At 48.6% G+C, this 20734-nt stretch overlaps 2 protein-coding genes and 1 non-coding gene across 3 annotated transcripts; 2 read left to right on the forward strand and 1 right to left on the reverse strand.

Annotated features, from left to right (window-relative positions):
- The first annotated feature begins 115 nt into the window (after window positions 1-115).
- RPL39 (ribosomal protein L39) lies at window positions 116-4300 on the forward strand. Its single transcript, XM_048863106.1, has 3 exons — window positions 116-274; window positions 1258-1361; window positions 3925-4300. Exons 1-3 carry the CDS (start codon window positions 272-274, stop codon window positions 3971-3973), a joined length of 156 nt encoding a protein of 51 aa, XP_048719063.1. The 5' UTR covers window positions 116-271; the 3' UTR covers window positions 3974-4300.
- LOC125643245 (small nucleolar RNA SNORA69) lies at window positions 3219-3350 on the forward strand. The gene has a single exon (XR_007358643.1). It is a non-coding gene; the product is annotated as a small nucleolar RNA SNORA69 (small nucleolar RNA).
- A 5927-nt stretch (window positions 4301-10227) lies between the features above and the next one.
- Window positions 10228-13732, reverse strand: SOWAHD (sosondowah ankyrin repeat domain family member D). Its single transcript, XM_048865046.2, has one exon. It carries the CDS (start codon window positions 12913-12915, stop codon window positions 11845-11847), a length of 1071 nt encoding a protein of 356 aa, XP_048721003.1. The 5' UTR covers window positions 12916-13732; the 3' UTR covers window positions 10228-11844.
- Between the last annotated feature and the right edge of the window lie 7002 nt (window positions 13733-20734).

Here is a 20734-nt window from a genome sequence, read left to right on the forward strand (position 1 = left end):
GCCCGGTCTTTGGGGCGGGTTACAGCGGGCGGGGCAGCAGCTTTGGCCGCTCGGAGAGCTCGGCACCCTCCACCTGAGGCGCTGTCTCTTTAACACGCAGCAGGCGCGGGGCGTGAGTGAGCGAGAGGGCGAGGCACGAGGCTGCAGCGGCGCCGGGGAGGCGCTGGGTGTCGCTGTTCCTGCGGCCGCCTCCCCATCACCCCTTGCTCGCTAGCCCCGCCCGTTCCTTCCCTGCGCCGCCATTGTGGTGACCGGCTCGCCGCTCCGCACCATGGTGAGACAATCCAGCCCCATCCGCTGCTGCGCGGGCTGCTGCGCGCCCGGCACCGGGGCCCGGGTCTGCGGGCTCCCCCCGCGCGGCTCTCCCCGCGTGGAATCGGGGGGTGGGACAGGCGCAGAGGGCGGGGGGGCGTCTGGGACAGGAGCCGCCCCCTTCCCGGCTCAGCTCCTAGCCGGGCCAGCCGCGAATCGCCCGAGCGGGTTCCTGGCGGGAGGCTGAGGCCGGCGAGCGAGGCCCCCGGTGGGGGTGGGGTGGGACTGTCCCGCCCGCAGCGCCCCAGGGCCTGGGGCCCGGAGCTGTCACACCGTGTCCTGGGCGCGCTCCTGTCCCTCGGTGCCCTCCTGCACCCCGCTGCTGCGGGGGTAGGGCCTGGGGCTTGGGGCCCAGGGCTGGGCCATGCGGAGCCCCCCCAGCTCAGTAGGGGAAGGAGGCTGGCTGGTGGAGGAGCACTGGGCTAACACGCGTGGCCTTGATCCCTGGGAGGCAGGGGGGGTTGAGCGCTCCCTGTTCTGTACAGAGCCCCCCCCCCCCCTCCCCGGGACATTTGTTAGCGTTGGCGTTGGAGACAGGATTTGTGGTCTTTACTGTTTGTGATGCCCACTGAACTCTGGAATGGATGCAGGTTGTTGTGTCCCACTTAGCCCTTTAAGTACTGCTGCTCCCTCCCTCTGAGGTCACAGTCAGCTCCATATTTGTCAGGCTTGGTTGCACTAGTTTAAGTGTGAGATTAAATCTGTTTAACTAAACTGGTGCAGCTTTGAATAGGGAGAAACTGGTGCAGAGTGTCCCTATGCACACAGTTGCACCAGTTTATCTCAATCTGTTTAACCTTGCCCCTTTAGTTTTGTTACCACTGATACTTCTGTGTGTAGGCAAGTACTCACAGGCTCAGGCGGCATCTGTAGGGAGGTCTCTGAATGCAACTTCTGATAGGGGAGAGTGTCTCCAATGTCTTCCCTTTATCTTTTCACCCTCAGTCGTCCCACAAGACCTTCAAGATCAAGCGATTCCTTGCCAAGAAGCAAAAGCAGAACCGGCCCATCCCACAGTGGATACGCATGAAAACTGGCAATAAGATCAGGTAGAAACAGCTATTGCTTTCTGAGAGTTCACAGCTTGCTGCCACACCTGATCAAAAAATATATATAGACCATGTCTGCATTACACACTTCTGCTGGCACAGATAGCTGTGTGTTGCTTGGGAATGGGAAGATCTGTTACTGACACAGATGTACTGACCAAAGCCCCTAGTTATACAAGCTCCATTTACGTTATGAGTAGTGGCAGGTGGATCGAAGAGTCTTGTACTCATGGATGTGTTGTGAGGAAAAAACTTCTGTGATTACCCTCGGCATCCATCCCCTGTTCCTGGAATACAGTGTCTGGGGAATCTTACTACTAAAGAATTTCCTTCATTGAAGGTCTGCGTATGGTGATGGGCTAATACATAACATTTAGAGGATTTGTAACCACAAATCATTACCAGAATGCATATGTAGACTGAAATACTGTACTTGATTTTGTCCACGTTTATTGCATGTTGGTACTTGCTTGTGCTAGATTATAAATAAGGATACAGTTTAGTCATGGAGGTCACGTCAGTCACAGATTCCATGACATTTACCAGTTTCACCAGACATCTGTGACTTCTTCAGCTGGAGCCGGGATTGTGTGTCCCTCTCCTATGGCTGCTGTTGGAGTCAGGACTGTGCGAACGTGTGTGCACGCGCACACCCCGCGGCTTCGGCTGGGGCCATGCGCACTCCACCACCCCCTGCAGCTGGGGCTGTGTGCTGCCCCGATTCCCGCAATGGCTGTGGCCACTGGAGCCAGGTTTGTGAGCCCCCCAGCCCTGTGGGGAGCCCCCCGTCCAGTTATTTTTTAGTAAAGTCACAGGTCATGGGCTCCTGTGAATTTTTGTTCAAATTCACGGTCATAGGATTTAAAAAATCATAAATTTCATGATTTCAGCTATTTAAATCTGAAATTTGACAGTGTTGTAATTGTAATTGTAGGGGTCCTGATCCAAAAAGGAGTTGTGGGGGAGGAAGGTTGCGGTTCTGCTACCCTTACTTCTGCGCTGTTGCTGGTAGCGGCACTGTCTTCAGAGCTGGGCAGCTGGAGAGCGGCAGTTGAAGGCAGAGCAGCGCCAGCAGCAATGCAGAAGTAAGGATGGCGTGGTATGGCATGGCATTGCCACCCTTACTTCTGTACTGCTGCTTGCAGAGCTGGGGCCTCAGTCAGCAACCGCCACTCTCTGGCCGCCCATCTCTGAAGGCAGCCGTGCAGATGGGTGGCATGGCATGGTATTGCCACCGTTACTTCTGCGCTGCTGCTGGCTGGGCGCCTGGCCACCCGCCGCCGCTCTCTGGCCACCCAGCTCTGAAGGCAGCGCAGAATTAAGGGCGGCCCCCCTAAAATTGCCCATAACCTCGCCGTGACTTTTACTAAAAATAACTGTGACAAAATCTTAACCTTTATTATAAATAAAACTTAACCTACAACAACACTTGGTGGGCATTTCTTAAAGTGCCTGAGGTTTATTTATATTGTCAACTGCTGCAGGTGAAGTACAGAGCTCTTGCAGGAAAAACTCCCTTCAGTTCATTTGTATATTTCTTTATTTTACTTTTATTTTTTCCACTGCTGGATCCCCTTTTTTCTCTGAGTGAGTGTAGCTAGTGGTTAAAGTAGGAGGCTGGGAGTCAGGATTGCTAGGTTCTATTGTTGTCACTACAGCTAATTTGCTCTCTGTTTTTAGGAAAGTCATTTTGCTCTGTGCCTCGGTTTACCCATTTGTAAAAGGGGGATGATACCTATCTAGCTGTGTTCTAGGCATATTGAGCATTAGTATTACTAATGTGCATAATTTTAATTATTTTTGTCTTCCAACACTTAATGCACCAAAAGCAAGAGTTTTCTGCCCAAAGTATTTGATAAAGCAGGCTGCAATTACAGTGCTTCATTCTGTGGGAGTACTGCCATTTTCCTGCTGAGAGTAACTCTGTTAATATTGCCTTTGATTTCACCTATGCATTGGTGAAACCACTAATCATTAACACGTACAAGTATGACATTTATAATCTTCAATTATGCAGGTTTTGAATGAATGCTTTAGTGGATTTCCCTGGGAAAGTGCTTTTCCATGCTGCAATGCACTGCTCTTGTGTTCTCGGATTCCACTTCTGTTGGGAATGTGAATGTTTTCTTCTGGTAAAAATGGTACTTGTGGTGATGTTTTAAGAGCTAGCCAGTTCTTTACTGCCAGCACTTGAACTCATGAATTCTAGGCTATCTGTGACTGTCTTCTCTTCTAAAAGTGGCACAGTGTATGTCCATGCTCAGTGCTGCTGTCTCTAGGTAAGTTTGCTTCTGGGAACTTACCTTTTTTTAAAGCTGCTGATATTATTACATCAATACGGGTTCATATACCTAGTGAAAAAGGAAAGCAAGTACCTATGGAAAATAGTTTAAAAAAGAATATGAAGTAATTTTCTTTTACCATAATTAATTGACAAATTCCCAACTAAACCTTTACAAGAGATTCCAGCTCCTTACTAGTGGGTTCATTCTGACTGTTATTGTGGTCTGTGTTAGACTGTCAAGTGTGCCTTGCTTATTAAGTGGTGCTGCTTTTGTTTTAGGTACAACTCCAAAAGGAGACATTGGAGAAGGACCAAGCTGGGCTTGTAAAGAGCTGCTCTAATGGGAACTCTAATGACACATGCGTCTCTCCTGCCCCAAGTCCTGAAATACACATTGCTACAAAAACCATCACTGACCCATTTTGGAGTGTTGAATCTTGTTCTTCCCTCTCTCGCCCCGCACCCCTAAAAACAAAACCATACCAAACTGTAGTCTTGAAAGATAACTTTAATAGACTCTTTGGAATATTATAACTGAAAAATGAAGACTCTGTTCAATTAGTGTTCTTTATTTCTGTACTCAAATATATTGACTTAATTTGTATTGCCAGTTTGCAGGTTTGTTAATAAATATGAGCATTATTGATCCTTTGAATGAATGATTCTGGCTGAATTTATTACATGCATTGCTTGAGATGGGTGGGTAATCTGGAGAATAAAGACTGAAATTAATGTGAGCATTTACCAGTGTGTGAGAAAAGATCCTGCCATCCCAGTCTCTTATCTGTACTATTTGAAACAAGAAGACCAAACTAGTATCTCCCTTTTGTACCCTTTTGCCATAATTACACATTAACAACCGAAGTTGGGATGCAATTTAGAAATATGAACTTGCCCTTACTTAAAAGAAAATGTCAATCTCTACTGAGAAAGAGAGGTGGCTGAACTAGTGAGGGTCACACTCATGTAGAATGTGCAAAGGACTCTACATGAATAAGTAAAATAATCAAACCCTTCTAAAGCAAACTGGAAAATCCCAAGTTACCAGGACATGCCATCCTGTATTGTCTTAGTGCTCATAAATTGCTGTATTCATCTTATCTATGACATCTTGCTACTATTTAACAGTCTGCCCAGTCGGTTTGCTTTATTCTGATAACCCTTTTGTACACCAAGGGCCAGATTTTTCAGAGATATTTAAGCACCTGTCTGCATCTTCAAATTCCTAAGTATCTTTAAAAATCTGGCCTCAAGTTCTTTTGCAGTGACTGGGATGTTGTATATTCTCCAAAATCACAAGCAATGTATATTGGGAAAATGAAGTGTAGCGCAATCCACATGCACTGGCCACTTCTTCACATTCAGCTGTGGTGCACAAATCGTTTTATGTTGCAGATCCAAAAGTGATGCATTAGGAAAACCTTGCCCAGTCAATTAATTATTCTCAAATAGCCAGATTTAATTTTGGAAACTTGCATTTGGATAGCCACACAAGATTTTGAAGGGGTATAAAAAGTCAGATGTTGGGGATGACTGGAGGTGAAAATCTTTCCAGTTAGGGTTTTAAGTGACATCTAAACACTGAAGACTATCTCCTCTTCCCACTTCTGATCAGTTATCAGCACAATTGAATGATTAATGCTTCTAGTTACAACATAGTAAAAAAAAGATTGCTCTGTGGAGGTGGGGAGGAATAGAGTTTGGGAATATAATTGGTTGAGTCATCAGTAATACCTGCATTCTGCAGTAGTGACCCTTAACTAGATGATGATGCAATTACATGGCACCTTGCATGCAGAGAGGGAAGATGTACAAAGATCTTTCTGGGAGGGACTGAAACACGGTTCCAAAGCAAGGTGATTTGCTCAAGATCACACTGAGTGGGTGTCAGGGGGAACTGAGCCCTGTCTTGATCCCCTGCTCTCCACCATGTTGGGTCTGGTGTATACATTCTGGTTACCTGAAAATAACTCTCGTTTTACTTCTGTGCACAGATGTGGCAGAGACCAAGCTAGCTTGGTGCTGAATGGAGCAGAGGAGCGAGCTGCAATTGCTGTCCCTTCTAAGGGAGTTTAGTTGAAACTCAGTTCCCTGGTGGCAGCACACCACATCCTGGGGAAGCTCTAAGCCTTTATCACCAGGCCCTGCGGAACCAGCAGAGAGACTGTCAATTTTTAAGAAGATAAATAGGTGGAGCTGATCTTTTTACTGGCGTTCATAGTAAGGCAGTGAAGGTGCAGCATGTGCTGAGCTAGATCACATACTTTACTTACGGCAGCTTGTTGGGCCTTGCACAATTACCTCTCTCTCCAAAGGCAAGTGAGGCTAGTGCAGCATTTCTCAATTGTGGCCACCATGGTTGCATGCAGCCACCTGGGGCTTTTTGTGTGGCCACAGCCTCCTGGGCCGTGACTGGGGGGGTCAAAGCAGTGTTAAACATACAAATAGCACTTTTCACAGAAACAGACTTACTAGCTAGCAAATCTTTTTTTAAAAAAATAAAAAAGCCAAAGAAACAACAAAAAAGACAAGAACGTTGTGACAAAGTTCCTACTCTACCTTGCGCTTATTGGCGAATTTGCTCGCCTTGGAGCTTCACAGCAGCCCTCAGTTTGGCTGTTTTCATGAACGCACAGTCCAGGTCAACTCCTCATGTGTCTGACCAAGAGTTGGGAGGTTTGGGGGGAACCCGGGCCCGCCCTCTACTCCGGGTTCCAGCCCAGGGCCTTGTGGAATGCAGCTGTTTAGAGTGCCTCCTGGAACAGCTGTGCAACACTAACAATTCCCTGGGTTACTTCCCCATGGCCTCCTCCAAACACCTTCTTTATACTCACCATAGGACCTTCCTCCTTGTGTCTGATAATGCTTGTACTCCTCAGTCCTCCAACAGTCCGTGTTCTCACTCTCAGCTCCTAGCACCTCTTGCTCCCAACTCCTTACACATGCACCACAAACTGAAATGAGCTCCTTTTTAAACCCAGGTGCCCGATTAGCCTGCCTTAATTGATTCTAGCAGCTTCTTGATCGGCTGCAGGTGTTCTAATCAGCCTGTCATCTTAATTGTCTCCAGAAGGTTCTGGAACCTTCCCTGTTACCTTACCCAGGGAAAGGGGACCTACTTAACCTGGGGCTAATATATCTGCCTTCTATTACTCTCCTGTAGCCATCTGGCCCGACCCTGTCACAACATACAAAGAGCATTATTTAGTAACAAATAGAGACAAAATTGTACATTATTTGTATTGAGTGCAATACAAGCCTACATAAAAAATTACAGTGATTTGGACGTGTCTGTGTACATATTGATTTGTTTTGCCTAAAGTTAATTAAGTATTTTAGGAAAAATTGTCAGGGTGGCCACCGGCAAGCGTTAGTGGCTGCACTCTGAGGCCACCAAAAAATGTCTAGTGAGACCCCTTGGGCAAGTGTTCAGTAACAGGGTTAGGACACATCAGTAATATCTGATCTTCCAGCAGCCCTTCCTGGGGATGTGTAATAGAAGTCTAATTTCCGCATCATTGAGCGGGGAGGATAAGTCTGCAACAGAAGATGAGCACAAAGCATTAATAAAGATGATTTAAATGCTTCAAATCTAACTGGAGACCACATGCTGCAAGTAGTCTCACTCCAATTTTTTTAAAAGGAGTTTTCTCATGCTCAGAGGTCCTCCAGGAGCCCTGTGTCTGAAAGCTTGATCCACCGGAATCTCTTATAAGTTTTCCTTGTGTTTTGTTTTGTTTTGTTTTTTTAATCCAAAAGTTTTTGTGAATCTTGAATTTTTTCTCTCTCCACAAGTACAACCACTGAGGAAGAGACCTGCTGTTTGAGGCTGCAGGCGTTTAGAAGATACAGCACTGAGGAAGGCTGAAAACCAACCCTGTTAGATCCATCAGTCTCACCCCTCTCCTTTCTTGTTTGCTTCCTTTCCTTAACCTGGTCAGGAGGGATCAAAGAAATTATACCTACCAGGATAGGCTGCTGACAAAGTTGCTCCCCATCATGAGGGTCAGGGCTGGGATGAAACCAGTCACTAGACAATCCTTTCAGAATGTATTCGTGGCAATGTTGGTCCAGGCAATCGGTTAAACTGATGCTTTGTTGTACAGCTATTATTAGATAATTGTCTAGATAATACTTAGTCCTGCCCTCAGTGGGGGGACTGGACTGGACTGGTCCCTTCCAATTCTATGATTCTACTACTGTTATTGTGCTATTTTATTCAGACAGTGGCAACTTCCAGCAGGGAGCTGCTTTTTCCTTGGGAAAATAACTCTTATAATTGTTTTTAAAACATTTCCCCACCGAATCTTCCTTTTGATTCAAACCCTACCTTAAAGGGACAATGTCCAGACATATTTAGGTCCAAACTGGGGTTTGGTGAAAACAAGCTTGCACAGAATCTTGGCTAACAGGGCTATTTCTGTATTTTAAATTATTATTATTTCAGTGGCCGCTTGCTTTTTTCTCTTTTCAGTTAGATTGAAAGCTCTTAGGGACAGGGACTGCCAGTTTATACCAAGCCTAACCAAAGGATGATTTAACTGGGAATTGGTCCTGCTTCGAGCAGGGGGTTGGACTAGATGACCTTCAGGGGTCCCTTCCAACCCTGATATTCTATGATTCTAACCCAATGGGGTTCTGGTCCAGGACTGAGGCTCTTCTGCATATAGCAACATAAATCATAGCTCAGTTAAATAAGTGTCCCTCCGCAGCCCTGGGAACCCAGACTTTGCAAAAATGTGCTAATGCACAAGAACCAGGAAATCAGGGCTGAGGTTTTCAAGGATGCTCAAGGAATTTGGATGCCTAAGTCCCACTAATTGTAATGGAAATCAGGTGTCCAAGTCCCCTAGGCAACTTTGGAAGTCTTTGCCTAAGTGGAGTAGGAACTGAGCACTCTGTTCCCATTATCTGTGCCGAGTGAAATGCAGAGTAAATTAGACTAGTCGGGTTTAGTAGTCAAAGGCACTGTTGATAAAATACGTGGGGATATTTTGTTTTATAAATATTTTTTAATGTGACTCTTCATCTGTAGGTATAAAAACGTGCAGCTGAGGCGAGAGGGCATGGGATTGCTAGCTGTGACGTGGGATTCTGCACTGTAAACAATGGGAATGGGGGTATTTGTAAGTTGAACGAGTTTCTTCTTCTCAGGAACTTGTAATTATAGCATCAGTTTAAAGGCTCAACTGTGGTGGCATGTAGTAATATCACTGATAGTAAATGGGTCCATGTTCTTGCTCCCTTTGAAGTCAATGGCTAGCTCTCTGGGAGCAGAAAAAATGGGAAAACCCCATGCCTTCAGGTTTTTCTGTTAGCTGCAGGAGAGAGACCCTGTGCTAGAAATCATTTAATTTGATTTTCAGTCAGTTTTGGACTAACTTTTTCAATTGTCATTTGCGTTTCAGTATTTAATACAGGGGTCACAAACACGCTGGCTGTCCTGTGGCCCACCATAGGAGCCAAGCTCCCTTCTGACCACATAAGGAATAGTTACAGGTGTTTATATTTTATTAAAACCCCTCTTCACATTATAGTTTTTAAAAAGTTAATACATTTTAATATTAATTAATTAAAGTCTTCCTTAGCAGAGACTTTTAGTAGCATACTATATTACTCTTCATTTTTTTCATTTTTGACTATACTTTTGTATCGTTGTATGAAAAGGTTTCAGTGATGCGGCCCTCGGGCCAATGTACTGGTCCTCGTGTGGCCCTTGCGGGGATTTGAGTTTGAGATCCCTGATTTAATATAAATAAAATCTAGTTCTGCTGTGAAAAGGGATTATGGAAAAGTGGCGCCTTCTTAGGGCTGGTGTATACAGAGTATTCATACTGATTTAACTAGATCAGTTTAGAAGCAGTTCTAGTTAGATCCGTGCAGCCCCCCAGCGTGGACACAGTTATATTGCTATAAAGGCATTTTCTCCTGGTATAATTTATTCCCCTGTACTATATCTTTGTTTCTAAACCAATGGAGTTAAAGCAGTACAAAAAAGCCACTGAATAGATCAGGCCTTACTTAAATAAATCCATTTTCAGTGTCAGTTACGTATCCTAACTGCTGAACTACGTCTTTATGTTTATTAACCCTGCAGTCCCAAGTCAACTAGGAGTCAGCTGGATTCTATCTCACATCATCAGTTGTTGTTTACATAGTCCTGGTCAGTTACAGTGGTGCAATCTCACTGAAGTCTATTGCCCAGGTATCACCGCGGGCCTAATTTGGCCTGCAGCATCTTTATTACTGGTGATGATGCGCAGCAAGGAAAGAAACTAGCTTGAGTCTCAGAGCCCCTCTTATATTTCCAGGGCTGGTAGTTAGAGGGAAAACATCATTTTCCCTTATAAATGGAGTTTAGAGAAGATGAGCATGAAACTCCAGAAGGCCATTTTACAGTCATTTCTCAAAGCAGACCCACACAATAAATAAATGGGACAGTTAAAAAAGATCTGATTCTGTGTGAAACCGAGGCTGGGGCAGCTGTTCATTTCAGGACACTCTGAGGCCACCCCAAAACTTAAAACAAGTTGGGCAAAGTTCCATTTTTCTGATAAATAACATACACTTCAGACGGGTGAGTAGAATCGGATTTACCTTTTTAATACTTACAAATCTGAGCAGTGATACATTAGAAAGAGGGATTAGTAACCACTCCCTTCTTTGTCTCTCTGGAGTGTGACTTCACCGCATGCCGCTGTACGTTAGTTTGTTTGTTGTTCTTATCTATGTACTCTTTCCATTTCTCAGAACAATGTGTCACCAGCTCCTCCTTCCTTTAGGAATCTGATCTAAGTTCCTTTCCTCTGCATGGAACCCACCTACACTAACTTCCGCCTAATCTGGCCCCCTTTCCCTCCCATCCAGGGCTCCGTTTCTTAGTTTAAAATCTTCTAACCCAGGTGCAGAGAAGATGTCTAGCGCCCGACCTTTTCTCCACGTTCTGTCCGTCCTTTGGAAGTGCCAGAGCTGCTTAAACAAGCTGCTCCTCCTCACTCCACCATTTTCTCCGTGCTCCACCACCCGAGTCAAATTGGGAACTTAAGCTTTTATTTGACCCAGCAAATAGCTTCTAGGAAAAGAAATGCGCATGATACTTTCCAGGGCATTTTGAAGGCACGTGTAGTTTAGTGGCATTACCTGTTTTCTGTATTTTTTCCTCCGCGTTCTTCCTTAGCAGAGACATTTAATGAAAAGAGGATTTTTGTTTTTGGAGTTTCAGCGGCCGCTTATTCCCCACCTGAAGTCCAAATCCTCTGTGACATCTCACTGTGGAATGTGGAATGACACGCTGCTAGCTGTCTGTCCAAGGCCCTCCGAGCACCCTGCAGACAACAATCACTCTAATCTTACACCCTCACTGTGAAGTAGGGATGGGGCATTATCCTCATTTGGAAAAGAAGAAACTGAGGCACAGAGAGATGAAGTGCCTTGACCAAAGTCATGTGAAAAGCCTTTTGCATAGCCAGAAATAGACTCCAAGTTCTCCATCCAGTCCTGTGCTTTAACCACAAGGCTCCACTTCCTCTGTCACTCCATCCTGTGACTTGTGCCTTTGGGTAGAGAGACACTAAGCAGCGAGAGCAGAAGAACTAAAGGTAAACTAGCACCTCTCGCCATACTGCTGTTCTCAGTTACAGCACTGGAGCAGGCAGGGAAACAATGTAAACGAAGCAGAGGAACCTGCTTATCCCGATGCTCTGCTTCTAGGACCGTGCCCTGGCCAACTACGCAAAATCTGAGTAAAGGGGCCTGTGCGGGGCACTTGCGTGAGGGCTGGGGTTGGCAGGCTGCACTTCTGGGTCTCCATTCATGCTGGAGAGGTTCAGCAGCAGGAGAAATGTTTCGGTAAGAGACTTCCCTTGTACAAGCAGAATAGTTACTGCAGGGCAAATCCTGCCCCCCAGCTATGTGTGCACAATTGCTAAACAGTGGCCTGCCAGGAGAGTGGCGCACAAATATCTATGGGCAAGACCCAAGCCTGCGCAGGTTTTCAGAAGCCTTAGCCAATGGCTCTTGAGTAATCTGAGTGCACCAGCGGCCATTGGTTAGTCCGGGCTCAGCAAGTCTCCTGTACCAACCCTTGCCACCCAACTGCAGCCCCCTGCTCTCCTTCCCCGCTCCCCAGCCCCAACCAAGCTGCTCTTTAAAACTAGTTCACAGACAACATCAAGCTGAGTCTTAGCCACAAAGGACAATTTAAAGGTTTTGGAAGAATGAAAGTGCCTGTCTGTACATGCTCCTGAAGGATGGCAGTCTGGTGAACACCTGGGTCCTCTGTTCAGCACCAGAGCCACCAGCCCCTCTGGACAACTTGCAGTTGTTGTTGGTGTTCCACACCCCAAGCTGGGCCAGGTCTTCCTCTAAAGCCCCTGACAGCTCCTTCAGCTCCCTGGAGGCACCTGCTTTCAGGTACTGCCAGGCTTTGTGGCCGCTGTGGTCCCGCAGGCTCGTGTTGGCACCGTAGGCTCCCACCAACACCTTGATGACCATCTCGTGTCCCTGCAGGGCAGCCAGATGCAGGGGGGTCAGCCCACCACTGGCCGTGGGAATGTTGACATCTGCATGGTAGCCGTTCTTCTCTGCACAGGTGATCACCTCGATCAGGGCCTCATGGCGGCCATGCTTGGCCAGCCAGTGGAGGGCAGTGAACCCTGTCACAAAATCTCTCCTGTTCAGCAAGCTGGGATCCACGTCGAGCAACCTCATGATGCTCTCAGGGTCCCCCTGGGCCACAGTCAGCATCCACTCATGCTCGAGGGGGTCTAGGGCTAAGGACAAGTCCTCAGGGCTCTGTTCCAACCTCTGCTCCAGCTCTTGGTGCATCCCCACAGCAGGGCTGCTGCTGCTGGCTATCTTCTGAGCAGCTGCAAGCCACATGGCTCCCTCGGCTCCACTGCTCTGCAGCAGGACCTCCTTCAGGCCTCTCCGCCGCATGCTGCCCCGGCCTATGGAGAGCCTGGCCGCATCAGAGCTCACATCCCAGTTACCAGAACCTCTACTACTCCGGCCCAGGTTCCTGATCAGGTCCTTCTTGTGTGATGGGCGGAGATTCACGTTCCCCGCTGCTGCTGAGGAGGATGATAATGCCAGGACTGTGGGGTTGGGTGCCTGGCTGTCAATAAGTGCTTCTGCTTGAGACAGGGAGGCCTCTGGCAACGCATGTGGCTCAGTGTCCTTTGGTACCTCCAGACTCTCTTCCCTCTGCATCCTGGCCATGAGGTCTCCTGCAGGCTTCACCATCCCCAAGATCTGCTCCCCCCGAGACATCCGTCTCCCTTTAAGGCATGGTCGAGGCTCTCTGTGCTGCTGGGGTGTGGAGAAGTGGTTCCCTGTCCCGTTGAGACTCTGACTCCAGGCTCCCCTCTAGAGCTCTCCGGCTGCAGAGCTTCCTGAGTCTGCCTTAGAAATGTTGCAAAGAGGAACCAGCATTTAGTTTCTGTGCTCAGGGGGAAGGCACTTGTTGTGAAATAAGTTACAAGCAGCAGCAGATTCTGGGCTGCAGGCAGCACACCCTTCAGCTGATCACTGATTTTCAAAGACTTCACTGTCTGCCATTTATTTACCGAGGGACGCTAGAGCAATTTCCCCTCCACTCCCAGCCCCTCCTCTCCAAACTACCTGCTCCCTGGTTCTTAAGATTCAATAAATCCCCACACGGGCGCTGTGTTTTCTCTCCTCTCCAGATTTTGGTGGCTTGTATGATAACATAGCTACATGACAATCCACTGGCCAGCTGGATCTGCAGATCTGGGACCCGTTTGACTTCCTCCTTCCTACACACAAATCAGTGGTAACAGCAACCCAAAAAAAAAAAAAGAGCTCAGTCCATTCAAGCTGAAAGCAGGCAGTGAGTTTTTCACCGGAACGGCTGCCACTTACGTTTCCAATTACTCCTGTGCTGGGTGGGGAAATAGAGCTCTGGGTGGGCGGTATTCCCAACCTGCCTCTCGCTGGGCACTTTGATGGCTGCTGCCAGCAGCAGGGCCCCTCCTCCTCTGCCCGTGGGTTCTCGACGCCTCTCCAGACGCACCAGCCTGCTCCTTGCCGAGTTCCTTTGTGTGAAGGTTGCCACTGGTAAGTTTTGCTGCATAGTAAAAGCTGTGGCAGGACCTTTGTCCTCCTTTTTGACTGAGACAGATTAAGCTGCTGCACGTGATTTTTCATTTCTGCTGCGGGCCTGGCATTAGCCTTGGCCATTGGTGATGTGAAACCGAATGCACCCACTTCCCAGAGAGCAGAAAAACACGCACTGGCCACAGCCCTAAAGCCTTCAGCCTGTGAAGGCACCACTGTGGGCCCCAAAAGAAGGGTTGCAAGTAAAACCAGTTGGGCCAGGCACTTTAAGGGATTCACCTCGAGCATAAACAGCCGGATGGTGCAATATCTCTGGAGTTAGCAATGCACAGGAATGAAAGTGAGAGAAGTGTGCGTTTGCAAGAGCTAGAGGTAACTGTAGGTCAGAAGGGGCTAGGCTAATCTACAGGCTGAATATTTCTAGGAGGTGCTGAGCAGCTTCTAAATGGGGATGTCTTCGTTCTTCCATTGAAAGAAACTCTAAAAATCAATGCGAGGCAGCTACTTCCCCTCCCATGGAAACTCCCTGTGATGAAGTGTGGTGTGCTCTGTGTGTGTGTGTGTGTGAGAGAGAGTGACAGAGAAAGATTGACTGACTGCCATCTGCGGGATGGAATCAGAACTGCCTGACTAGCAGCGAAGGGAGATTCTTCCAACTCAAGTCCAAGTGGCTTGTGCTTTTGGAGCAGCAGGGCCTGAGTCCTATTTCTTCCCTTGTCTTGAAGTTCTGACTGGCACTCTGTGCCGCAGAGCGACACCCCCAGCTATAAACGCGCACACGCGAAAAGATCACAAGAAATTCAGAGGGCTGCAGCTTCCATTTTAAGTCCCCCAGCAATCCAAACCATATAATCGGGGGGACAGTTAATTTGCCTCCTTATTAAGCAGACCTTGAATGTGGCCAACAGTGTCCCATTGGCAGTAACCTCTCATCCTCCCCCAGGGGCTAGAAGTGCTGGCAGCCATGCACGCGCCAGAGAGCTGTCACTGCCCCTTTTAATTCCAGATTAACGCAGAGCTGGATAAAAAGAAAAGGAGGACTTGTGGCACCTTAGAGACTAACCAATTTATTTGAGCATGAGCTTTCGTGAGCTGTAGCTCACTTAAGCTTATGCTCAAATAAATTGGTTAGTCTCTAAGGTGCCACAAGTCCTGCTTTTCTTTTTGCGAATACAGACTAGCACGGCTGTTACTCTGAAACCTGTCATTATGCAAGGTAGAGCTGGATGTACACCATCAGCAGCGTCAGGCTGCTGGCTCTTGACTCAGAGCCTGCCATACACAATGAGACCAGGCTGTGGCACACTCATGCTGCTCTCAGACAGTCCAGGAGTCAGCTGACTTCTGGAAGGTCAAAGCTAACAACAGAACAGGGGAAACTTCTCTCTGGCGCCCCGGTGAAATCATGGCCATGGCCTATTCATGAATAAGCCCTTTTGGGGTTCCTCCCTTCTATTGGCCTTTACTTCTAGTTCTCAGAAATGTTGTAGCTGTAAAGTAGTTGGTAGGGTGCGCACTTCCCCACACGTTGCACCAACACTGTGTCTCAACCCTGATAAGGAGGGACAGCCTGGCTAGAGGGATGAGTCCAGCCCTGCACTTCTACTGAGACTGCGGATGAGGGGACCCAATAACTGTGCTGGAGGTTTGGTGTTGGAGACACATGTCTGCTGGGAAATGAACCAAACTCGCTTCACGGGGGCTGCCAAACAGCCATTGTAGCTGTTATTAGAACTTACTTGTGTTGTGATAGCGTGTAGGAGCCCTAGTCATGGCCCAGGAGGAGTCCGTTGGGCTAGGTGCTGTACAAACACAGGCAAAAGGATGGTCTGTAACAAGTAAGGGTCAGATGGGCTAGGGAGTGGCCAGCCCTGTTCTGAGCAGGAGCCAAGCAGGGAGTAGCTGGGACTCACCCACCCCAGCTGGACAGCAGCAAGTGACTGGGTCTGATGAGTCCCAGCTAGGGAATATAAATGAAGGCCCCAGCTCTGGGCTGGTGCTTGAGCCTGGGAGAGGGCTGGGAGTTGTCAGAGGTGAAGGAGGAAGAAGACAGTGTGATAACGCGAGTGTCAGCAGACCCTTGGCTAAGGAAAATCCTGCCCATTGAGCTGCTGGAGGCCAGAGAGTCTTGGCTGAGAACAGGACTACTACTTTGTTATTGGTCCATGGTACCTTTTTGGTGCTGGAGAATAAGCAAGGCTCTGAGGTAAGTGTTACACACACTGAACCAGGTGTGGCTGATATCAGATCCACCACTCCTCCAAAGGGCTTTCCAATCAGAGAGGGAAAGGCTCTCTCCTAACCTGGTCTGGGTTTGAACCTCTTAGTCAAGCTTGACTGTCAGAGACTCTGTCTTTCTCTTTTGGTGGTGGGGAGGAGGGTTTGCAGAGAAACTTGCTCAAGGAGGGAGCGGCACACAGCGGAAGAGCTTAGGGTGACCAGGCTTCTGGTTTTTGACTGGAACGCCTGGTCAAAAAGGGACCCTGGCGGCTCCAGTTGGTGGTGCAATGGGGGCCCCAGCTAAGGCAGCCTGCCTGCCCTGGCTCCGTGTGGCTCCCGGAAGCAGCCACCAGGTCCCTGCAGCCCCTAAACGCATGGGTGGCCAGGGGGGTCTCTGCACGTTGCCCTCGCCCCTGGTGCTGGCTCTGCAGCTCCCATTGGCTGGGAACTGTGACCAAGGGGAGTGCGGGGACAGCACCTGCAGGCACAAGAGCAGCACACGGAGCCTCCCTGACTGCCCATGCGCCTGGCGGCCGCTTCCTAGGAACCACAGGAAGCACTGTCGGGACCCTGCACCCCCTCCTATACCCCAATCCTCTGCCCCAGCCTGGAGTCCCCTTCTGCACCTAAACTCCCTCCTGGAGCCCACACCCCACAACCCTCCACAACCCCCTTCCCCAGCCCTGAGCCTGCTCCTACACCCTAAACCCCTCATCCCTGGCCCCCCCTAGAGCCCACACCCCATGGAGCCCATGCACCCCAACCTCCTGCCTCAGCCTGGAGCCCTCTCCTGCACCCCAAACTGCTCATCCTCGGCCCTACCCCAGAGCCCATTCTTCCAGCCGGAGCCCACGCACCCCAACCCCCTGCCCCAGCCTGGAGCCCTCTCCCACACCCTGAACCCCTCATACCCAGCCTCACCCCAGCCCAGTGAAAGTGAGTGAGGGTGGGGAAGAGCAAGCGATGGAGGGAGAGGGGATGGAGTGAAAGAAGGGGTGGGGCCTCAGAGAAGGGGCGGGACTGAGGGCAGGGCAGGGGTGTTCAGTTTTGTGCGATTAGAAAGTTGGCAACCCTAGAAGGGCTGCGAGCCAGGACACCTGCTGTTTGAATTGTTTTTCATTCTTTCAAAGACGGTGCCTCACTTTTGGTAAGCGATCAGCTGACAAGCGGGAAATGAGCAGAACAGCACAGAGTGGCCTCCAAAGGGCTGATCCTTTTGTGACTGCTGAGAGCTGCACAACTCACACATGGGCCTGCATTGCTAAGAGCTTCTCTGGACCAAAGCCTGCTTCCTGCTCGGCGCAGGGCATTATGTGAATCCTCCGGTCCCCGCTCCACAGCATGGGGCAGATACCTCACTGCTGCTACTGCAACCTTAAGGTTCTCCGTTCTTCTGAGGCTCTTCTATGCTGCTGTAGCAGACCCCTGAGAGAGGGGCTCCCCAGACCAGGCAGAACAGGTCTAAGGACTCCGTGCTAGCCCTACTGACAATGGGGTCATGGCCAGTCTGTGGGCAGGAAAGGGGGTATGGCTGGAGTGCTCTGAGCTAAAAGGGAGCCATGGGACGCTGAGGATAACTTAGAGCAGCCCTAAGACTGCTCTAACGTACACCACGGGCCTCCAGCAGCCCCACAATACAGAGAGTACAAAGGCAGCTTAAAGCCACTGTCCCAAGGACAGGAACAGAGGTACCTAGAAATGGGATCTGAAACAGGCCCTGGCTGCTGCTGTCTCTTCTTTTAGATACAGTTAGTTCCCCAGAAGCCAGGGTATTTGAATTAGTTTTTGCATACAGAGCCAAACTGCATGCCCCAGAACACACACAGCCCTGCCATTGAAAACACTGGTAGGTATGTGCTTGTAAACCATGGCAGAAATTGGCACACAAGGAGCGACAGATAATGAGCCCTTCTTTTGCCTTATGTTTTCCTCTGACTTTTCCTGAGCAGAGAGCACTGAGCAGAGAGCACTGATGAAGTGAGCTGTGGCTCACGAAAGCTCATGCTCTAATAAATTGGTTAGTCTCTAAGGTGCCACAAGTACTCCTTTTCTTTGTGCTAACTGAGAGTTTGTGCTGTCATCTGACTGATGACTTTGGCCTGTGGGTTTTAATCTCTGTCCTCTGAAGCATCATGACCTAAATGACAACATGTGCTTTAGACAGAAGAGGTCAAAAATCTCGGGGCATTACAAGCAGATGAGGATCTTTCCGGTGCCGTTAGGAAAGCATCTCTCATAAGAGGTAAGGGACCTGCAGGCAGCTGATCACGTGCTGCACATGCAGGGCATGTCAGACAGCTAATAGCAGAGGGAAATAAAGCAAGTCATCTTGTATTAGACACTGAGATCAGCATAGCCGGAGGGAACTCCCTGCTCCATTGGGAAGCATTTGTGTTTTCAAAACGAATCCCCTTTTGAGCTTCCTGGGTCCCATCGGCTGCTTCAGTGACTCTCAAGTGATGTCACTGCGGCAGCTCTGTCCTGCCATGCCGCCCGATCGTTCTGTTGTGGCTGGCGGTATAACAGCCATTCGAGATCTCTCCTGTGCATCAGTGACTCCATTTATGCACGTCTGTTTGTCCCTTATGGGACACGCTCTGCTCTGCGCTGCTCGGCCCTGCCATGTGGTGTGGAGCAAAAAGGGGTAGAAGAACTCTAAAGGGAGGGAATTGCACCATCTGTGTGACCCCCAGGCCCTGGAGAAGCCCCTCCATGTGACCCCATGCAGTAGGGTTTGCATTGCTGTTCCCCTCCCTCCATAATCTCTCACACACCCACACCTGCTAAGGTCATAATATTTGAAAAATCGGAAGAGGAAATAATTACTCTGGTGAGGCTGCTAACATTAAACATTGACGTTCCTAGGGAACGATAGGAGTATTTCCGTCCATCGTTGTTCCACTTAGAAATAGTGTAAACCACTAGGGCTGCGTTGGAATGCCAAGTAATGTTTGCTGGCTTTTATTCCTGGGGGCATTGCGGTAGCCATGGTGAGATCAGCAGAGTGGTCGCTCTTGCTGCTCTGTGTTGCTTGAAGTAAACATGGCTAATGCATCCGATGAAGTGAGCTGTAGCTCAGGAAAGCTTATGCTCAGATAAATTGGTTAGTCTCTAAGGTGCCACAAGTCCTCCTTTTCTTTTTGCATTTGGTAGTGGGACGAGTGGCTGGTTCAGTCAGCACAGTAGAGAGGCTTCATTTATATGCAAACTTGTTATGCTGTGAGGGCCCCATCCTGTGAGGTGCTAGCTGAATTAGGAGCTCAGGATTTGTCCCACACTGACTCATCCAGTTTGAACTGTCCTGTCAGCCTCTCTTGGTTGCAAACTCCTTAGGGCAGACATGGAGTTTTCCTCTGTATTTTGTACAGGGCTGAGCATGCTCTGGGTGCTTAGCAAATAATAAGGATCACCACAGAAACTACACTGGCACATTAAAGGGCTCGTTCCTGCTCCCACTGAAGTCAATGGAAGTTTTGCCCTTTACTTCCCTGAGAGCAAGACAAGCCCAAATTCCATCGTCTCTGAAACGTCACCGCTCCTGTTTTTTCTCCCATAGGTCTTTATTGTTAATTACGTATTAAGTGCTCCTCACCTCAGGATGGCTTTGATTTGCCCTGCCTTCCAGCAACCTTTTTTCCCCTCCCCCATCTCCCCTGCTCCTTGATCATCTCATTTCTCCTCTTCCTTTTTCTGTGCTACAAAAAGGGCATTGTAGGTTGAGCTAATTCAGCCAGTTACCCTTTTTACTTAGGTTACATCTCTAATACAATCTCACTGGGTAACATGCCTTAAAATCCTAAATTTAAAAAATATAAGACTGTTTGACTCGCCTTTTCAGATGGCTGCCAACCCCAGAGCAAGGACATCTATGTGATCTGTCACTTGTGCCAATGGGATCAGATCTGCGGAAGGAATCTGCTGCACAGAGAAAACACACTAACCTCTATACAGCACAGACAGGCAGGTAAATGTGATTGTGGGAGACTGCAGGAGGCAAGTAAGTGCAATGCAACTTGAAGAATTACAACCAATTTTGATCAAAACACACTCGGCTCCTCAAGGGTTTGTCCTGGAGAGAATCGCCTCTTAGCCTCTGTTTGACTCAAAGGCTGTTGGACTGAATTAACAACATGAGCAGTTTTCTTTGGCAGCTGGGCACATGCTAAAGAAATTGGTAAAAAAGGAGGGTTTGTATCTGGAATACTGAACAGCTGAGAAAGCCGTTTTGCAGAGTAAGTTTAAACCACAGCAGCTCCAAAGACAAATCAGGAACCAGACTTTACGCGATGGGAAGCGAAATGGTGCCCATCCTGGGAATGCCGAAGCACAGTGAACGATGTATGGTGGAACTGTGAAGTACTTCAGAAAGGTGGTACTCTGCCACCAGTCTGACTCCACTGAGGGAGGCTGCCCTTCTTATAGACAACCTCAACTACGTACTTTGGTTGAGCCATTCTGTGCACCCATTTTAGAGGCTAGGTGGGGAAGCCTGGATCACATCAGGAAGCCAAAGCTAGTGAAGGTTAAAACATAAATGTCCATTGGTTTCCTCTTACGGAGCTGTGTGGTTTAGTCAGTGACCTATGGTGGTTAGAGAGAACACAGGGAGTCAGGAAAATGGGGCTGCTGGAGACTCTGAGCTGTGGGAACTTGGACAAGTTGCTTAACTTCTCCGTACTGCTGTTTTTCCCTACTGTAAAATGGGGCTATGAAGCCCCACCTTTGTAATGTACTTGGCAATCTTCTGCTAGAAGGGGCAGAATGTTATTAATTCTGATTATCATTCTGTAAT

Source organism: Caretta caretta, chromosome 9 (assembly GCF_965140235.1).
Source record: "Caretta caretta isolate rCarCar2 chromosome 9, rCarCar1.hap1, whole genome shotgun sequence".
Lineage (NCBI taxonomy): Eukaryota > Metazoa > Chordata > Testudines > Cheloniidae > Caretta > Caretta caretta.

What these genes read in the sequence shown, in the direction of transcription:
- RPL39 (XM_048863106.1), top strand. An exon ending in AAAACTGGCAATAAGATCAG is followed by an intron (nt 1,362 to 3,924) that starts GTAGAAACAGCT and finishes CTTTTGTTTTAG; the next exon opens with GTACAACTCCAAAAGGAGAC.
- SOWAHD (XM_048865046.2), bottom strand. Translation starts at nt 12,915, where the DNA reads ATGTCTCGGGGGGAGCAGATCTTGGGGATGGTGAAGCCTGCAGGAGAC.